The sequence below is a fragment of the Gymnogyps californianus genome, chromosome 10 (genome assembly GCF_018139145.2).
Source record: "Gymnogyps californianus isolate 813 chromosome 10, ASM1813914v2, whole genome shotgun sequence".
NCBI classification, from domain to species: domain Eukaryota; kingdom Metazoa; phylum Chordata; class Aves; order Accipitriformes; family Cathartidae; genus Gymnogyps; species Gymnogyps californianus.
This window is the reverse complement of record NC_059480.1, coordinates 28,406,735-28,426,420: the sequence shown is the minus strand read 5'-3', so window position 1 is coordinate 28,426,420 and position 19,686 is coordinate 28,406,735. Positions and strand designations below refer to the sequence as shown.

The 19,686-nt window shown below is 43.8% G+C and overlaps 1 protein-coding gene across 1 annotated transcript in view; it reads right to left on the bottom strand.

Annotated features, from left to right (window-relative positions):
• The window catches only part of PLCH1 (phospholipase C eta 1), a 71,614-nt gene extending 62,927 nt beyond the window's left edge, over positions 1–8,687 (bottom strand). Inside the window, exon 1 of the mRNA XM_050902341.1 lies at positions 8,609–8,687. Coding sequence (XP_050758298.1) covers positions 8,609–8,687 — 79 coding nt within the window. The remainder of the gene's footprint in view (positions 1–8,608) is intronic.
• Positions 8,688–19,686: the final 10,999 nt, after the last annotated feature.

Below are 19,686 nucleotides of genomic sequence, written 5' to 3'. Positions count from 1 at the left end.
GACAGACAGCCAGCTGCGGGAATCGCTATGCTCAGGCATAGCTCTCCTCCCCAGACAGCTCAAGTCTGTTGGGCTACAAAACCAGCTAAAAACTCCCTTGAAAAGCACGGAAGATACATGTACGCCACGTAAACCTGAACCAGTAATTCCAGGGTAAAAATCCTGCCTCATGCTTGGCTGCTATAGGTTGGATGGGATGCGGAGAGGCGGCGCAGGGCTGTACCCACATGAGCTCAGGCAGAGTCCCCCTTCAAGAGCCGACAGCCCCGCGCTTGGCAGGGCTGAGTGGCCATGGTCCAAGGTATCTGCTGGAGAACGGGCTGCGGTGCAGCCCTGCCTGCACCCCAAGACGTGGGAGACTGCCTTCCCTCCCCACAGCCTGGCAGCACCAGAACCTGCCTGTGGCACCAGGCAGCTGCCGCATCCCCATTCACAATTAAAGAAAATTTATTACCAAAAGTGTCAGCCTTTGCCAAATTGCCAAAATGGAAGCCCAATTTTCAAACACGAAAAACTATACCTCACAAGGCTTAGATTACTGGACAGAGATACGACAGTGCAAGTTCTACTGCAAAATATTCATTTTCTGATAAATGAGAATATGATTTAACTAATAGTTTTGAAATTACAGCATCAGAAGAATATTAATTTTCTGGCTCACTGGTTTTTCCTTTTTCACTGTCAAAATAGCTGGAAACCAGTACAAAGACTAATTCTGCTAAAGAGCAAGAAAAGCTGATTAGAGAACTTCTACCTCTTACAGTAAATAGATAATGAAATAAGAAGATAACAACATCTTCATATTCATCATCCAAATTTAATCTTATACCTAAACTGTAATACAACCTCCTCATGAAAAGTCAGCTAGCAATGAATAAAACTTTGTATTAGCTGCACGAAAAACTTGTCATATTTATCAGATTAAAGCTTTTATCAACTCTACTCATTTGTCATTAATGAAGACACGGTTCTTTGGAAAGCTGACAAATATACCAAGGTGGAAGCGGAAAAAACACTTGGCATTAGAACTCAACCACCTGATACACCAGCTCGAGACAGACCCCACACATGAAACTCCTCCTTTCACCAAAGGATGCATCTAGTGATAGACACAGGGTTCTTAAAGGTAGTTACACATTCAACGAAGCACCGAGAGGCAGTTTCTTCAGGCATTTTAGGCACTTACTTAATCTATGTGAACTTTAATAAATTATTTAATGCTCTTCTTGCATATACATTTTCAGTTACTTCCGGCTGTCTCAAGGAATGAATTGTGGATATTTCACCACATAAATCAGAATATAAACCAAAATATAAGTTACTGCACTATTAACTTGTCCTGCTTTCCCAAACATCATTATAAAACTTAAATTGAAGCTGACTTAAGACATAAGTCTGAATTCTGCACTCTACATCTGGCATCTTTAGCACTGTAGCCTCAAGCGTAGGGCTTGCAGGAGGCTTCAGCAGAGCTAATTATAAAGCATTGCCCATCAGCAAACATCAAGCCTAACGTATACATGCAATTCGGCAAAGATTTACTATTGTTCCCCCAAAACTCTTGTGCTCTAATAACCAAAATAGACCATTTTACTGTATAAAAAGTAAAAGATAATGCATTTTATGTTCCCATACATTGGGCACAAAAGTTCAAAATCACTGAAGCAAAAAAATCCTACCAGAACTTGCGCAAAAGCTCAGCTTCTCGGGCAAATGAATGGAAAAACACTGCAGTAACACCTGCCATAAGCAATCTCTTGTGAAGCTGTCCAAAACTGGTTATGTAACAGCAGTAGGTGTTCATCTAATAAAGGTGGTGCACAATTGCATCCATTACATTTGGGAAATCTTTGAGATGATCTCTCAAAATAAGCAATTGCCTTGGACTAAGTCTCTCTCTCTCCCCCCTGCTCAACTTGGGATGTATATAAGTAGGCGATTTGGAAGAACCTTTTGAAGGATGAGCTGGATATTCCTGAAACAAGAGATTAAGAGCACACGCAGGAATCCAGATCAGCGGTCAGCAGTTTCCCCTGCAAGTTTGCTGGTGGCTGGGACAGACAGCTCACTGCACATTGTCAGATGGCAAAATAATTACTGAAAAATATTGTTTGCTTAGTGCCAGCATGAGACAAATGTTTGAGTGGCCTATCTCAAAGTCCCATTTGAAGTAAGTGGAAGTACTGATATCTACAACAGCACTGTACCAAAGCTGCACTGCAGTGGCTCAGGACCTCAATACTGAAGTCTAGAATGAAGTTCCCATTCCTGCTGCTTTCCCTTTCCCAGTGGCAGAAGAAAGTGTTATCACCACAATGTTCTCCACCCATTTCCTCAGTAAGATGTTAGAAGGCAGACATTCAAAGCTACCAAAACGCCTAACACGACTTAAGTACCTGTCTACCTTACAGGCTTGGCCCTTGGTTCAGTACATTCAGTCAATGGTCTTTCAAAGGTGAAGTAATCGAGCAACCAAACCTGCACCATCCATTACAGTCTGAATGTGGCACGGTTGCATGAAATTACTGTTTCCCTTCAAGCAGAAGGTTTACACCAACCAACATAGGTTTTGGCGTTAATTCCCACAGATGGTCACAAGCATGAGTGAATTCCAAAAAACTTTAGGAAAAAACCTTACCATCAGACGTAAAGTTACTAAATGCAATCTAGATGCAGCTTCTGGCTGGGGAAGTACTTACACTGCTGACCGGCAGGCACTGGGAGCGTGTGCCACGGGAAGGGTTACTATGTACACACTGGGGTTTTTTTTCCCCTTCATACTTTTAGCCCCAAACATCTGCTAGCAAAGTAGATGGATGTTTGGTTTGACAACACAGCCACTCCTACATTGTTATTGCCAGCAAACAAACAAAATATGATCCACGTTTACATCTTGAAAACCCCGAGAAAATAAAAAAAAAAAAAAAAAAAAATCTTTTTCCAAGCCTAGAGGCATGACGTACTTTGTATTTTGGCACTGTTTGCAACAGGAAGGAAAAGAAAGTAGGTTCATCAAGTCCTCAAGGCTATTCCGAACAATATAATTGCTTATCTGCTCTATTCTACAGAAACTACTAAAATAGCTTAAACCCAGATCTGTCTTCAGTTAGTTATTCTCTGTGTGCAGACAGTGCTGTATCTCGCTGTTACTGAAGAAAACTGACATTTTTGCTTCTAGGCAGATAAGACTCCCTAGAGTACAAGACACAGCAGCAACCTCCACTTCCATAACCAAAGATTTCAGACATAAACAGATAAGAATTTTAATATCCTGCAAATGCAACTATTAGCAGCTTTTGCTAATAAAATTAGGAGAAATCCTTAGGCAATTTTGATGCACATAGTACTTCAGCATTACATGTATGAATGTTCAGTCATTACTCAAAGACAACCCATTAAAGCCCTGTGGAAAGGCACACAGTTGTGTATCAATACTTTTTCTTGCCTAACAACATGCAAGTGTCTCAAAGCATCATTATAATGTGGTAGAAAGCAGCCTGATCTGTGTACAGCAGCATTTTCCAGAGTGGAATGGAAACACTGCTGTTTGTATTTGCTGTTCACTGTACAGAGGAATTGAATTGGGACCACTTAAATAGTTCTCCAGCCTTATATTCACATTAGTCAATATATTGCTTGCTACCAACTACATTTACAACTTCAGAGCAAGAGCACAGATCGGATGCTTTAACAATTTTTCCAAAACTTACCAATCTCCACCTCAAAGTACATTAGTTTTTCCTGTGTCTATTTAGATACTCGTGGACAACTTTCAATTTGCTTTTCTGCCAACTTTCCCCATCAGTTCAAATAAGACTTTTCTTCCCTGAGCTTTCTCTTCACAATGCATTTATAGTCAGCAGTCACATCCCCTCTCAATCTTTGATTTTCCCAGCTAAACAAACCAGACTCATCTCGTCTCCACTTCTGTAGTCCTTTTCTGTGCCTGTTCCCCATCTCCCCTTGCTTGAATACTGCTGACCAGAACTGCATTAGGGTGGGCCTCCCAGCACTAACGCCTTCATCTTACTCCATGACACTCAAAATTGCATCTGCCTTCAACTAATGCATCACACAAGCAAGGTGCTGTCATCCTGTTGCTGTATCTTGTATGCTTTGTCCTCCACCACCTCCTCGCTTGCAGCTGATTGTCTCCCACATTGGAGCAGAAGCATTCACTGCTTGTCTTCCAAATGAGGTTCTTTGACATTCACGCAGAGGCACCGTGCACTCCAACAGGTTATGCCTGCAGTGCTGCAGTCTCATTTGGGTGTTTCTGCTCTAAGTTGGGGGTTTTTTTTCTCCCCTTTGGTTGGTTTTTTGGGGGGTTGTTTCTGTGTTGGTTTTTTTTTTTTGGCTGGTTGGTTTGGGTTTTTTTGTGGGTGTTTTTTTTGTTGTTTGGGGGTTTTGGGGGGGGGGTGGGTTTTTTGGTTTTGTGGTGGGGTTTTGGGGTTTTTTTGGTTTGGGGTTTTCTTTTTGTTTGGTTAGTTTTTGGGTGTTGTTGGGTTTTGTTGTTTGGGTTTTTTTTTTTTATACACAATCAAGATGTTTAAACTACTCCCAATAAACACAGAGCTTCAGCATTCTTATTTATGCAGTCCACAAGAGTTCCTTGCATTTAAACACCTCAGCTGGAGTTGAACAAATGGAATACCATCTATTTAGGTTCTTAAAGCAATGCAGGTCCCAGAAGGGTATGAAGGAAACACCAGAGATGAACAGTTGAGCAGCAAAGTTCATATTGTGTGCCTCTGTAGACGCTTCCAGTCCTGAAGTCTCTACGGAGAAAGATGTTCCTGTGCTTTTTAAGAACATCAACTGATGCAGTGGGGTATTTTTATCTGGCTGGCTTGCACCTGAGGTGCAACAGTTCTTCCAGATTACAGGTTCAATTACAGATAACTGTGCCACTGTAATGTGACCTTCCAGACAAGCTGATACAACTGAATTAGTCCATTGCTCTGAACGAAGGAGCGCAGTTTAGATATGAGCAAGACTGAATTAACATGACATCCTGCCAATAGTGGTCAAGTCCCTATGGACACGTCTGGAAAGAGGTGGAGAGCCCAAAAGATAAACTAAACTAAGAGAGAGAATTAATTACAATTATGGAAATGCAATTTAACAAAAGGTTTGTATTTCTGAGAGAAGTTAAGAAAAGATAATTGGCATAAGTAACTGACTAATAAGGTACGTATGAACAGCTCCTTTAAGAACTGCTGAGACAAAATCAGCTATTTGCTAAACATGTTGCAGCTTCTTTCTGTTTAACAATTATAGAATATTAGCATTCATAAATGTAGAAAAATAAGCCAATCAACAGCTCTGTGTGCTTGCTCCCTGACGAGCCATGCTCTCCATGTCAGAATATGAAACGATAATAGTAATAACTACAAAAAAAAATCATGAAAACACTGCGTAACTTAGAATTAATAGACGCTAGAGCTGGACACATACAACTCAAACACTGAAATGTCAGCAAATCACAAGGGGTTGGATCACAGCACCTTCTGTGCTAACAGATAGCACCCTTCCCATGTAGAGTTCACATTAGATTTTCTTTCCTAATTTCCCAGTAGTGTAAAAAAGTTTTAAACAAGTACAATTTCCTTATGTCTGCTGGAGAAAATATGGTCTCAGACACAGGTAGTCCCAATTTAGTTGTTTGGCATTCGCTTAGTCAAGCAAAGCCCAAAGTTCACTGCTTAGTCCCACTTGGTCTCTCCGAGAGAGGCAAGGAGGATGGGTCAATCTTAACCACAAGGCTGCCATCAGGAATGGGGGTGAGCACCCAGCCCGCTCACCCCTACTCTTCGCACTGCCCTTTGTCAGGACCTACAGGATGAGAAGGCTCACTGACAAAAAGCAAATCCTTAAAAAGCTCTGTCAACCCTTTTATCTGTATCAGCACAGTCCCATAGGAAACCAACTTCTCTCAAGCGTCAGGAGCAACATGCTAATTCCTGGGGACATGCACATGTCTCCTTACATCATGCTGTTGGGAACAGCCACCTCTGTCACTGTCCAGCGGGGACTTCAGCTCCCTCCATAAACTCAGAGTGAAAGTAACTGTCACTGCAATGTCTTGCTTAGGTTGAAGAGACAAATGGGAAGCCCTGAAGGATTCTGTCAGGGAAAAAATTATTAATCCTGTCTGGTCATGAATGAAAGACAAATAAAGCAAGCCATAGAATCCTTCTGGTCTAGGATTCCTGCTAATTACGTCTTCTACTTTAGACGATTATCACTTTGCATACTCATCACTCAATAGCTGTTCATGGATTACTGGACTTTGTGCTAATAGATCATTATCCAGCCTTCGCACCATTAGCAGGATAAAGACATCGTGGTGCTCTATGATAAATTACCACTTCAAGTCACAGAGTAGGGACCAGACTTTTCTTTCACTTGATCTGGAATAGCAAAACTGCAAATACGCATCCAAAACATAGCTGCTCCAGTTATACGCTCATGCTAGAGAGCAGATTGTTGCCTGGAGAGAAGCGTGATTAACAGGCATTTACCAAAACACTGCAAGAGTGCCCAGACTCAGCGAAGGGGGACCTGAGCGAAGACATCTAGGAGACAACTCTCTCCTTCCACAATGTCAGAAAGAACTCAGAAGGAACATGATCCCACCAAAATCAGCGGGACCGCACAAATGGCCTGATAAATCCCAGGAATGAATCTCGGTTTCACTGGAGAAGCAGAACAGTTGTGCCTGGAGATGACAGGTTCACCAATGACAGATTTGTGAACCATCTTCCCTGTAACGCATGTCCCAAATGTAGTGCACAGATGAATTAATATGACAATGCCGCTGTCAGACTGACTTACGGAAAAGTTATTAACATTCTTCTGGTGTCCCAAATAGAACTAGCAGTGCCTATGGGCAAGAAAAAAGCAGTACAGGGGAAATGGTGTTACCTCTGAATAGGTTTTCATTAAGAAGATGCACAAATTGACAAGTGATTAATTCTCCCACTAGACCATTAGCTTCATCAATGGTGACATAACCACAGTGACAAAAACGCAGATACAGTTAGGTTTACAGTGGGTTGCATTGCAGTTCTGTGAGCTGCAAACTTCCCCAGCTTCCTGACAAACACAGTGAAAATGGAGATGGAGGTTCTCTAGGGAAAGAAAAATTAGCGTTGCTTTTGAAAAAGATGAGTATTTCTGTCTTTAATTTATAGGCATTCCATGTTGCTGTTATTAATAGTGCCATAAATCTGCCCTAAAGTGACAGTTTTTAATCACTGACCTCAAAGGGAATAAGGAATACAAAGTTTGGGCCTCTCAAACAGCATTAGGAAGTCACTCCCCCAGTAGGACACGTAGGGGTCCAGCAGTCTTATTAGACTAGACCTGCAGGAGTCTATTCCAGGCAGGGACGGCTCCTGAATCCTGGTGGTCCCTCACCCACTGCAGGAGCACGTGCTGGGCTCAGCACTGCTCCTTACCTCTGCCCAAGAGTAAAGCTACCCAGCAAAGGGACAGAAACCTGCGTGGGGAACACATACGCTCTCTAGTTAAGTTGATATAGCGAGTTTTAAGCATACCAAAAGAGGTCCTGAAAAGGAAGTATTTTATATCAAAATGTCTTCTGAGTATTTCCCAACTTTGCTTTTGGAAGGATACTTCAACAACTGAATGATCATAGCATGTAATCTGTAATGGCAAGAGACTAAGATGTGAGGGGTTGACAGGGGACTAACTAGGGATCACTATTAGGCATCTATTTTGCACAAACATCTGATCAATACTTGGAAGTCAAGCTCTTCCTGACACTTTCAATTCCTCCTGGCTAGGAGCACAAAGGATGCACACCTGCAGATTTCGCTGCAGCAGTTCTACAAATGCCTCAGGAGAAAATGTTTAAGTGTAAGGCAGTGCCAGACCATGTGAACACAATTAATCCATTCCACTCCAAAACACAATCACCATCTACAGCCAGAGCAGCTCTGCCCACTGCCTATGCTCCAACTGCTGCTCCTCCTCTTTTCTTCAGGCTTTAATGCTTTCGTTAGAGCTCAAGCTAAGTTTCCCTGCCCGGAGCACCTGCGTGTCCGTGGCCTCACCCAAAGGGGAAGGGAGGAAGCGCATTCCTAAACCAAACCGCGGAGAGGAGGGGAAGGGCTCTCTGCGGCAGACAGACAGACAGATACCCCCCCACACACACACCCCCCGCCCGCCCGGAGCCGCCACCGGTGTGTGCAGAGGCGGGACCGGACAGCACCGGCAGGGGGGCGGCGGAGCCAGAGCGCCCCCTGGCGCACCCGCGCGGCAGCGCCGGCAGCCAGCCCGTGTCCGTGCCCCCCCCCCCCCCCGCACCCCCCGTAGCTTGCCCCCGCAGTAAGCAGGCGGCGGCAGCCCCGGGCACCCCACCCGAAGAGCAGCCGCCGCAGCACGCCATAGCCAGCCTGGCCTTCGCACCTGCTTTGTGCCGGTAAAGGCATGGCCGAAGCGAGGCTTGCGCAGGCACCGATGCTAACCGGCCCCGAGAGGAGCGTTACCAACGAGATACACACGTGCCGCTTGGAAATTTCAGCGCATCTGACAGTAGGAAACACAAGAAGCCAAAAATAGGAGATAACTTGTGACTTACCATGAAATACACCATTGTCCACCAAGAAGTGCCTGCAGTACTGCAGACAGCTTTTCTTATCCAGACTCCAGTAACTCATTGTAAGAGGACTTTCTGCTCACCATCAAAGGCAGCGACCCTACAAAGTGAAACAGAGTATGGATAATTATGAGTTAATTTACATGAAATGCATAACTACTGCAAGCGCTACAAGAGTATTTATTTGTGCTCTTTATGCAAAATAGTTCATTAGCTTCACACAAAGCATTACAGCAAGCGGAGGCCTTCACTCTCCAAACCTGCCCATCTCCAAGGATATACAGGCAAAGGGTGCAGGTGGATCACTTGGACCGAGCTGGAGACGGACTGTCAGCGATGCTTACAACTACCGAGTTGAAGGCTGCTGCAGTGAGCCCACCCTACCCGGCAGTCGCTGCACCCACAATGGGCGCCTGTTGTTACAGTCAACCCCCGCAGGCTATTGTGGGGCCGTGCAGAGACGATCAATTTAATCTATTTAATGATGCTGTCCCATATTTAACAAGCTACAGACACATCAGACAACACCACAGAACTATAAATCCTCCCCAAGTGAAGGTTATTAAAAAAAAGTGAATCAAAGGTAATTACCTCCTGATTTTGAGACCACAGAGTAGTGTTACACGGACACAGAGCCCCCTGAGCACTCCCCCTGCACCAGCGCACCATGCCCTTGGCAGACATTCACCCGTGGGAGCTCGAGATGAACTCTCCTGGGGACAGGCAGTTTGAGCAGCTCCTTTGAGGAGGAGCAGTTACATCAGCCATGCAAAATGTGTGTCCTCCAGCCCCAAGGGATCCCAGCTTTGTGCAGGGAAGAGATGCTCTCAATTCAGAGCGCCAATGCTATCCTGTGCTTCAGCACAGGATAAATTGTCAATCTGCTTTACTGTCTTTCCTGCTTCCCCTTCCTCCGTTATGCCCCCATTACACAGCTAATGGCCAACGGGACCAAACAGAACGAGTGGGAACAATACCCTTCCTGGCAAATGCCACCAGCCGAGGACACCCCAGAGCACAACCAGAGCACCTGGGAGCCTGAATGCTCCCCCTTGATGGCTGCCTGAACCAAGCATCTTTAGCAGCAGGCAGAAGCCCACATTGCTGCACGGGAGGAAGACTGGGATTCATCTCTGAACCGTGGCAGTCTTTTCAGAGGCAGACTGCAGAGACCTTCCTGTGAGACCACAGTGGCCAGGCAGCAACCCTTCCCTCCATGGATCCATGCTGGCCCCTGCCTTGCCTGCTTGCCTGCCAGGGCTGAAGCTCCCAGCACTGTCACCAGATGAGTTTTGCCTCTAATGCCAGCAGCAGCAGAGACAAGCCCATCAAAGTATTCACGGGTAATTTGCCGCAGATGCTATCACCAATAAGTGCTGGGAGCAGAGAGCAGTCTTTTTGGACACAGGCCCCAGAGCTCTGCTAGGCCAAGCCATGACCGCCAATTTTTCTTGGATCCAGCCAATAATATTTATAAACCAGTTAAAATGGAAACGCACAGCAAGCCAGCACAAAATAAAGACCAGCCAAGTGAGGGGAACGCAAGTGGCTGAAGCCAATTGCTGACAATGAGGTGAGAAACAACCCCCCTTCAGCCCCTGGAGCATTTCCATCACAGCCACTCACTGTTCCACTGCGCAATCCAGGACAATGGGAACAATCGGAACAATTATTTTCAGCGACCTAAACAGCAGAAGTTAACTCATTAATAAGCTGGTGGTTATAACTCAAGACAAGGCTGTATTTGTTTCAGTCATTTCATTGAACTTCCACTCAAAGAATTTCAGCCTTTTGTTTTGCAAGTTGGACCTTGCAAAAATCCATCCCACCCAGCAGGACTTATGATGCACAGTTATGGTTACAGCCAAACAAACCAGCATTTCGTATTTCTTTGATATTTGTTGCTGGAAAAAAACAAAACAAAAAACCATGGACTCCTCGATCTCCTGCTCTGACACCAAATCGTTTCACTGGATCCTCCTTCTCCCTTTGCTATTTTATCAAGTTCAAGACTCTCGTTTCAGCAATCCAGATACCCCTTCCCGTTACAAGCCCGCTTTGGTCTCCCATTTTAACTCCCTCCCACCCTCACTCTGGTCAACCCAGCTGCTTTCTCGCCCACACTTGGCACAAACAACTCCAACTGTCCTTATCCAAGCAAACCACTAGCAGGATGTAAGAACACTGCCATTCAAGCCTCCTCAAAAAGCTACTGCCAGGGGGGCTTAGTAACAAATCCCCCCCAAATGAAATACCACAGCATGCTGTAAATGCCCAGACTGCAGCTCTGCTGAGGAACACAGATCCGTTTTGCTCAAGTGATTTCAAAACAAAAAGGAAACCAAGTAATCTTAAATCGTAGCCAACTCATATTATCCTTAATGATCAATTTAGCTGCAATCATTTCCTGGGACCCAACCACTGTACTCAGCTATAAGGGAACAGAAGAACCTGGAGAACTTTTCCCCTTCCCCATGCATCGGTGCGATGAACGCTGTCTCCTGCAGTGGTGAAGGTGAAGCAGCTGATTGCGAAGAGCCCAGAAATATCTGCCACTTCTGGCCCACCTGGAAACAACCCCAGTCACACCTCTGTTGCAGTCCCCTGCAATGGCTGAGCAGATCTCCTCTCCCCCACCACTTCTGTCAGTCACCAGGCATCCCTCAACTGATTCACCTCACAAACCCAGGAAAAAAGCAGGCTGTTCCTGGAGGGCTAGCAAGCTGAAGCAGCTCAGAGAAGGCTCAACAGCATTGGCACTGTGAAGGGGTAGCAGTATCCTGCAACCTGGAGGCAAGGTAGAGGGGAACCAGCTTCGCCCTCTCCCGCCAGCGAGCTAGGCTCTCAGGGACACCCCTGCCAGGGGTGCTCCAGTCTGCAAGGTGGCAAGGTTTTCTTCTGCAGGAGATGCAGCTAGCATGGGGCTGAAGCCAATAACTTGGTGAAAAAGTGTAAAGTGATGTTTATGTTTACTTGCACTGTTCATCAGTGCAAGTATTAAGAGTGATAGGCAAATACTAATCTGCTATCTATGATGTTTCTGTTGCAGGTTTGTGAGAAAGCTGTTGTTGCAGATGTGGGATTTGCCTCTCTGCTGTTGCCTCTGTGGGGAGGAGAGACAGTTTGAATGATCCACTGCAGGTGTGAGCCAAAAATGCCTGTTTCTGTTTTGCTCTGTCTTAGAACTATCACAGTCTCCATTACAGTATGTGTTTTGGGTATGGCCCATGTATTGTTTACACTAAGGGCATATTTTACTAAGATTTGGAATGCTAAGCAGTAATACCCGCTACCTCTGCCAGATTTCATCTTCTACATTTCTTGGACTTTTGCCCTTGCCAGCCATGAGCTTTCATTATAGCTTGCCATAACTAGGGCCACTCTTCTGGCATTAATTAGTAATGCACAAGCTGTTAGTTACTTTCTTACCGCTTAGTTAGTTACTAGGAATAATTCTACCATCATGGTCCAGCCTACTGCCAGGCTTTTTGCTTTAGGCTATAAAAATACAAGTGGCACCATGTTTTAATTAAGAATTTACACAAAACAAAAAGAGATCTTATCTCCTGCTCAGCTCCCACACAGAACTCGTATCATGGGGGAGATTTATGGGGAAAATGGTGCCATCAATATATATATATGCAGTGCCTCTGAAAGAAACCCTTCAGCCCCCTCCTCTCCCCTCCCTTTCATGGCTCATGCCCATACGATACTCCTTTGTTCTTGCACAAAGGGTTCTCCCACACCACGGTGGCCCCTTAGAACAAAGGTTCTCCCTGGCACAGGGATGAAGGCAGAATCCCAAAGTGGCTGCATCAGCTGACACAAACATCCTGTAAGAAAACCTTCCTAAGAAACACCAGCAGTTATTTGGATGGCCCTCAAAGTTATTCCCTTTCTCTGTTACAGAGCTCTGGGAGAGCCCAGCCAAGATCATGCCTTACTGTATTGTATGAAAAAAAAGGCAAACAAAAAACCAACCATCCACACTCTTTGGGCCAAACACCTTCATTTCAAATGAACATGCACTGAGGAACTTAACTGTACACAAATTTGCACCATTTCAACAATAACATAGTAGAAAAAGAACATCCTGTTTATGTCATAGACCAGAATGTTATACAGGCTATACCTGTATAACTTTATACATGTAGAATAAGCTACATGACTAAAAAGTTCCAGTAAGCATATAATTATGTTTAAATAGGAAAGGACTGTACCACCAAACTATTTTGGCAAAAAGTTACTGAAATACTAAACAGATATAAATCTGAGTTCAAAATCAGTTTGTGTAGCTACTTGATAATGGACCCAATTGAGAAAGAGAGTTAAAAACACTCCTAACTTTTCCGCTCTGCAGGTTTCTCAACTTCGGGGTATCACTCTTGTACAACAAGCAAAGTTCCTGCAGGTGAAGCCCTGAGCCTGCCACATTCATGCCACGAGGTAAAGCAATCTCTGCTTCACTACCTGAGCGAAGAGATGTTACTCCAGTGTGTCAAGAATCCATCTACTTTATATCTGGATAAAGTGTATTAACATGTAAGTTGAGCAAGGGAGTCCATTATGTGGTCTGCCGAAACACCGGAACTTGAAGGAACTGTATCTTCTATTTTAGTGATTAATTTCCATTAGACATGTGTCAGCTGTGTTATTTTAGTACTTTGAGTACTGTGTTCCATAAGAGACATCCTTCCAAAGAGGAGACCTATGATCAGTTCTACTGAACTATACTTTACAAAAAGAGTTATTAATGGAAGTAAACCAATTTTGCTCAAAGAAGTCTGATACAAAAAATAAGTTAAATGTATGAATTCGTGTGTGTATGCACGCATATACATGTATCTGTGTAGATATAGATGGATGAGATGAACAAATACGATTATTTTTGTTATCAAGATATTGGGTAAACTCCTCACAAGGGAAGTTTTATTATATGTATGCTTTATGAAATTTTTTGATTATAAAAGTTGTAGAGATGAATGTATAAGATACTTCTGAATTTAGCAGAGGATGCATATGCTCTGCCTAGGTTGTGATAGATGCTTCTTATTACCAGAGGATTAAGATCAAGAACATGACACCTGACACCCCACTGGTCTCACTGTATTCTGCAGTTTCCCCTCTTGCACAGAAAAAAACGATGCTTTAGGGAGTTGTGCAGAGAAGTAGGACACTCATTCCAGGGAATCACAATGCACTATCCCAGCAGCTGGAGGGTGACCAGCACTTGAGCGAAACATGTTCTCAGCTCAGGCTGTTATGGTTAGCACTAAACTATTTTAGAAAGTAGCAGCATAATCTAAATATTTAACTGCAATATTTAACCTGGACACTGTGCAGGTCCCACATGTGAAGAGGGTATTAAGCACACGTCCATTTAGCACCAGACAGGAACTCCTTTGAGTCCTGTGCACAGCTCTCTTTGAGAACGCCCAGACAGATTAATTGGTAGCTAAGTGAGCAGTATACAGGGTGGAGAGATTGCTAATCTCACCTTTTCTCAGCTGCCCCCTCCCCTTCTTGTTTCTGAAGCACCTCAACAGGTAACAATATTAAGTCAGATACCATGAATCGTTCCTAGTAACAGGACAGATACTGCAGTTCACCAGCACTTCCCTCTGACAAAACCACAGCTCCTGTTTCAGAACTCACTGTTCCAGCATCTACCCAGTGAACACATTTTGAAAGTATGATTTATAAAAAATGTATTCCTTCCCTTAGCATAAAATGGTGTATGGTAAAAACAAATGTTTTGTAAAAAGTTCTACCAAAGTTTAAAAAAAAAAAAAAAGGGCACATGTGCCTGGCAATTTGTCTTCAACAGAAAAGAAAGTCCAGAAAACACTGAATATTCAGAGGGCTCCAGATTTTGGAAGCTTGCACCTGTTTCAGATACCTGTTAATGATAAATTTTACAGTGAAAAATAGTTCAGAGATACTGGATGCTACAATTGACACAAAGGAAAAGTATAATAAAGAAAAAAAAAAGAAATAGGTTAGAAATGAGCAATACAGAGTCAAGCAAAGGACACACTAAGTGTGTGATTGGAAATAATACTGTATTAGCTCCAGATATGGCCAGAGAGCACTCTTATAAGCATTAGAGACATCTGCATGGGAGGGCAGAAAGACCATCTGGCTGGCACTAAGTAGCAGGAATATACTGTCCAGAGAGAAACACTGGTCTTTAATCTGGCAGCTGCGATTGCGGTGGGGGCACTCAGAATCTCTGCTGACTACCATCACGTGCACCCAGTTAGCTTCCAGTTATCGCAAACAGAAAAAATAAACACCAAATCACAGTACAAATACTACTTTGAACTTTCCTTGGAGAATACTGAGGTAGCATTCAAAAGCTAAGCAATTTAGCTTCATGACAGCTCTACATGTATTATTAGAACAGAGGTAGGTTAACTGATTTACCTTAAGTTTGAGAGTGAGCAAAAGATTCACTTGCACTCCTCAGGAACAGAATGAGGGCTGCCCAGACGGGATTGCTGGTGTTTCTGTACAACCTCTTAGTTCGATAAAGAAACATTCCAGATCAAACTCTACCTCATTTCTAAAGGTGCCATCAGCACTCAGCAGCTTGGCAAACACATTGCAGTGGAAATCAGAGGAGACACTTATCCTAGAACATGCTCTCAATAGTCCAAGGGCTCAGCCCTTTGTTATACTAATATTATGAAATAACAGATACTGAAGAGAGGGAGTGAAGTCATTTGCAATTCTGTTTACACCACAACATGCAACCAGGAAAATTTATGCTCTCACCAACTTTCTTTCCCTGGAGCATGTTAAAATAAGCTGCAGGGTTTCTCCCACGTTTATCAGTAGCCATCAACAGGAACTTCTTTCCAGGCTTTACACATTAGAAAAAGAGCTGCTGTTTCCAGTCCATGTTTTTACTTTCTAAAGAAAGTATCAACAAATCTTCTGGTGGAACAACCTTCAAGCTTTCAGAGACCAGCTGCTGCACAACACGGGCTGTACTTTTTTAAAACAGTATCCACAAAACAAAGTAGCCATTGGATGAAAAGCTTAGCCATAGTTAGACCTGAAAACCAAATCTGAAGAGATTATAAAATATGACAATATTTCATGGGGCATCCACCCATCTGCACTCTTGGGCTTCTTATTTCACTAAGCCACTAATAGTCGCCCAAATATTGCTAAGCATTTAAGCTGGTCTGAATTCATGCAGATTTAGATTTAACTGTCATACAAACCCAGGCTCTAAGGGTTCCACACATCATCTGTGCAATCTCCACTTTAATCAGCATCAAATATCAACATTCACTCAAAATAACTTGCATAAATGTTGCTAAAGTTACACGCGTAGGAGCCATGCAGAATAGGCAAGGCATGTTAGCTGCATCAAATGAAAGATCCATACTGCTGATACAAAACAGACATTTTTCCCCACCGATTGATGTCGCTCTCATAACTTAAAAAACAAAGTTCCACCTACCTATGGCGTAAACTATTTCATAAATGTACGGACATTTTCCAGAAGTTAAAGTATGTTGTATAAACAAAAAGCTTAAAAAATATCCCCAAAGTTACACTCTCTCTTTAACAGCAAGTATTCACCCGTAAATATCACCAGCATGAAAAACGATTATTGATAATATTTGGTAATAGAAAGAAAAAACATGCAGTATGCGATCCTTTTCTTATTTCTCTAGGAACTGGTCTGGAGGAATAAAACAAGAGATTGTTGTTTGGTTTATTTTTCTGCCGGTCAGTTCCCTAATCTAATGTGCCATGAGGCCACAAGAACAGCCGTGCTGGCACAACACTGGCAGTAAAGGTGTCAGAGTGTGCAAGCCAGCATGGTAGCAAAGAAAAGTTCCCTGTGGATTTCACTGGGAGCAACTGGGAACTCTTATAAGTCAGAGTTGTCTATTCAAAGGGAAAAGGTCACAAGAGAGTCTGGATTTGGGATACAGATGTTGCACTTGCATGTCCTTTAGACAGGTGAGGTTTCCTGAAAATGCAGATTTTTTTTTTTTTTTTTAACCTGGTATTTTGGCTATTCCCCCATTAGAGCATTAAACACTAATCTTAGTCATACATCGTTCACCAGATGAAGACAGACTCTGATGTCAGTGTGCTTGTTTAAGTGTTTGAAAAAGCTGCTTCTAAATCTTTGTTCATGTTACAGCAACTAACGATCTACATCAGCAAGCCAGAAATAGCATTATCATCACTGACATTGCCACTGCCGCATCAGACCACAGCTCTCTTCATTGTCCCCTACACCAGTTCGATCCCAAGTCCCAGTGCCAGTGCTCTGCTGGGGACACTCAGGAAACTGTACCCAGCTTCACTTGGCCAGTGCCAAGGTGCAAAAAGCAGGCAGCGGCGGCTGCACATCTCCCTCCTAATGGCACTAGTGCTACGTGAGGTTCAGCCTAACCCAAACTGCATCTAGCTCGGATCACGCTATAGGACTGATGCCCACAACTTCCTCCACAAACTACACTTTCACTTTCCAGGAGAGGAGCAGGTAGTCCTCACTGCACAGCACCATACGCGGTGTCTGGCCGATAAATTACCCAGCACCCATTCGTCCCCCATGTAGCCCACCCAGGGCAGGCAGGAGGCCAGTCAAGCCATGTTAGCCTGTATAACGGACAACTTATCTGTCCTACCCACAGCTAACTAACAGCAAACTTTAATCTTCCTGTGGCTCCGTTAATTCTGATGGAGCTTTTGTTTCAAGTCATTTCTCTGCTCTTTCTGGGAAGTCATGAAAAGCATGTGTCAGCACAACTTGCCACTGAGGAAGGCATTAGAAAGGATTTGAACTGACTCCCCATGGCAACAGACCCTGAAAGGGAATTAGCATTTGCTCCCCATTCCTCAAGCAGCCTAAGCGGAATTTGTTTTTCTCCTATTTAAGGAATTATTTCCAGGGGGGCAGCACGCTGCTCTCTATCACTCAGCAGGCACAGCTTCGGAAGACACCTACCTTGCATGCCCCACGTTCAGTGCAACAGTCATCCCACCAGACATGGAACTGATAAAGATGAGTAAGTGTACATGAATGTTTTCCTTACACAGCTTTCCAGTACCCTGCACACCTTTCCGCTGCTTTTGCCAGCTCTCTGTACACTATGTCACTAATCCAAATAATTTTTTGGTTTTGCACACAAAGGTTTTCAAACTCTAGATGTTGAACGCAAGAGTTTCTACACTGGACATTTTAATCTACAGAGAGAGAACTCACTTCATCACATTGACAACGCTATTTTTTTAATGCATCATCAACATCGCATCTTCAGACTCTATTATACTCTTCGAGATTCTTTTATATTTTCTGCAATTTCTTCTATAAACACCACCACTCCCTTCAAAGTGGGCAGAGGAACGTACAGCAAGCCCAGAACTGTCAGCTCCAAGAGCCATCCACCCCAAGACGAATGGTCCCAAAGTCAGGGAACTGATTCATCTCAGAGGGAGGTAATGAACTCCCAGAGATTCCTAGCTCCTGACTCAACTCACCAGGTAAAAACTGGAACAAGGGAGGGGGAAATATTCGACTTCACCTCCCATGCTGGAGATGCTAAATTTCCACAGACTCCCATGAATTACACTACTGCATGTGGTCAAGAAATTAAACTCCCATTCACACCACTCAGTCCAGTGGTGCTGATGCTGACAAGGGTGAACTATTGAGAGTGTCAGCAAAAGGAGACCGCTGGTCTCCCAAGAACACATCCAGCACTGCTTTTAGCTGAAGCTCTGGTTAGCACTGCTTCGCCACGTGCATCTCTGCCTGGAGTGTGAAACATAAAAGGCAAGTGAAGGGAGTAGATGTTCTCACAGAGATTCAACACAGCAAGAAATTCACTGAACAGCTGCTAGTAACACATCTTTAAGACCTTCCGAAAATACCTGGCACAGACTTTAAGACCTTTTCCCACCAGCAAAATGATGCTTTAAAGACGTGATGTCATGATAATGAACATGAAGTGTAAGCTTACTTTGTTCTTACCTATCATAATTTTAGAAAATAATAATTCTCTTCCTAGAAATTAAAATAAACATTTCTCTCCTGTAGGTCATTTCACAGCCTTAAGAAGGACCTTTTCTTCCTCAACAGATCCGCAGAAACATACCCTGTAAAAAGCAGGTGGGATGCAGCACACCAGATCACACCTGAGAGTATCCATCTCTCACTAGGAGTAAATATTTAATAATTTGGACAAGTCATTTTCAGACACACTGTTACTATGCGAGACCCTATTCTTTGAAATAGGCAACACTGCCATTTCAATAGCTGAAGCAGCTATTGCTGAACTTACAGCTATTGCTCTAACCTGTGAAACCCTGGATGTTGCTCTGCTGTAGCACAGAATAATTCAAACAATGGGATATAATATGAAGATAAAAATAAGATGCCTGGAAAGGACTTATGCCAACACAGCCAGCCATGCACATGGATGATCTGCATCTTGTATGATATTTGGCTATTTGACTGATATGCAGTCCCCCAAAGAGCAGACGTTTCATACAACAAGACCCTTTGTGTATTTCATCAGTTGACACAGTTGGTAATTGCCAGTATTCTTCCATTTTGTCTTGCGGGGACACTACCTAGTTCGCTGCCAACCAATGTGTCAATCACCTGCGGCTGGAACTAAGACCAAGCAATGAATATGGGAAACACATTGATACGAGGCTCAGCAATGCCTATTTTTGGCCCATGCACTTAGAGTCGACACATCATCCCATACTCCATCCCAGTGACACGCGTGGTCATGCTCAGTGTGCATGGGTATGCGAACTTTGTGTCAGTTCCAATACATCAAGTCTGTAATGGAGCATGGACTGCTTTACACCACAGCTTGTCTCTACTTGACATTTCTTGCAAGCAACCTTGAGTTATTTCAAGTTGAAGAGACTCACACGGACATCTCTTGCCGAGAACGATACACTGCTTTAATGCACGTGGCCAAGTGCCCTTGAAACAGTTTTGCATTGTTCACCAGTGGACCTGAGCCTCCGGAGGGGCACATGTTGCATCCCCAGCATCGTCTCCCCGGCTT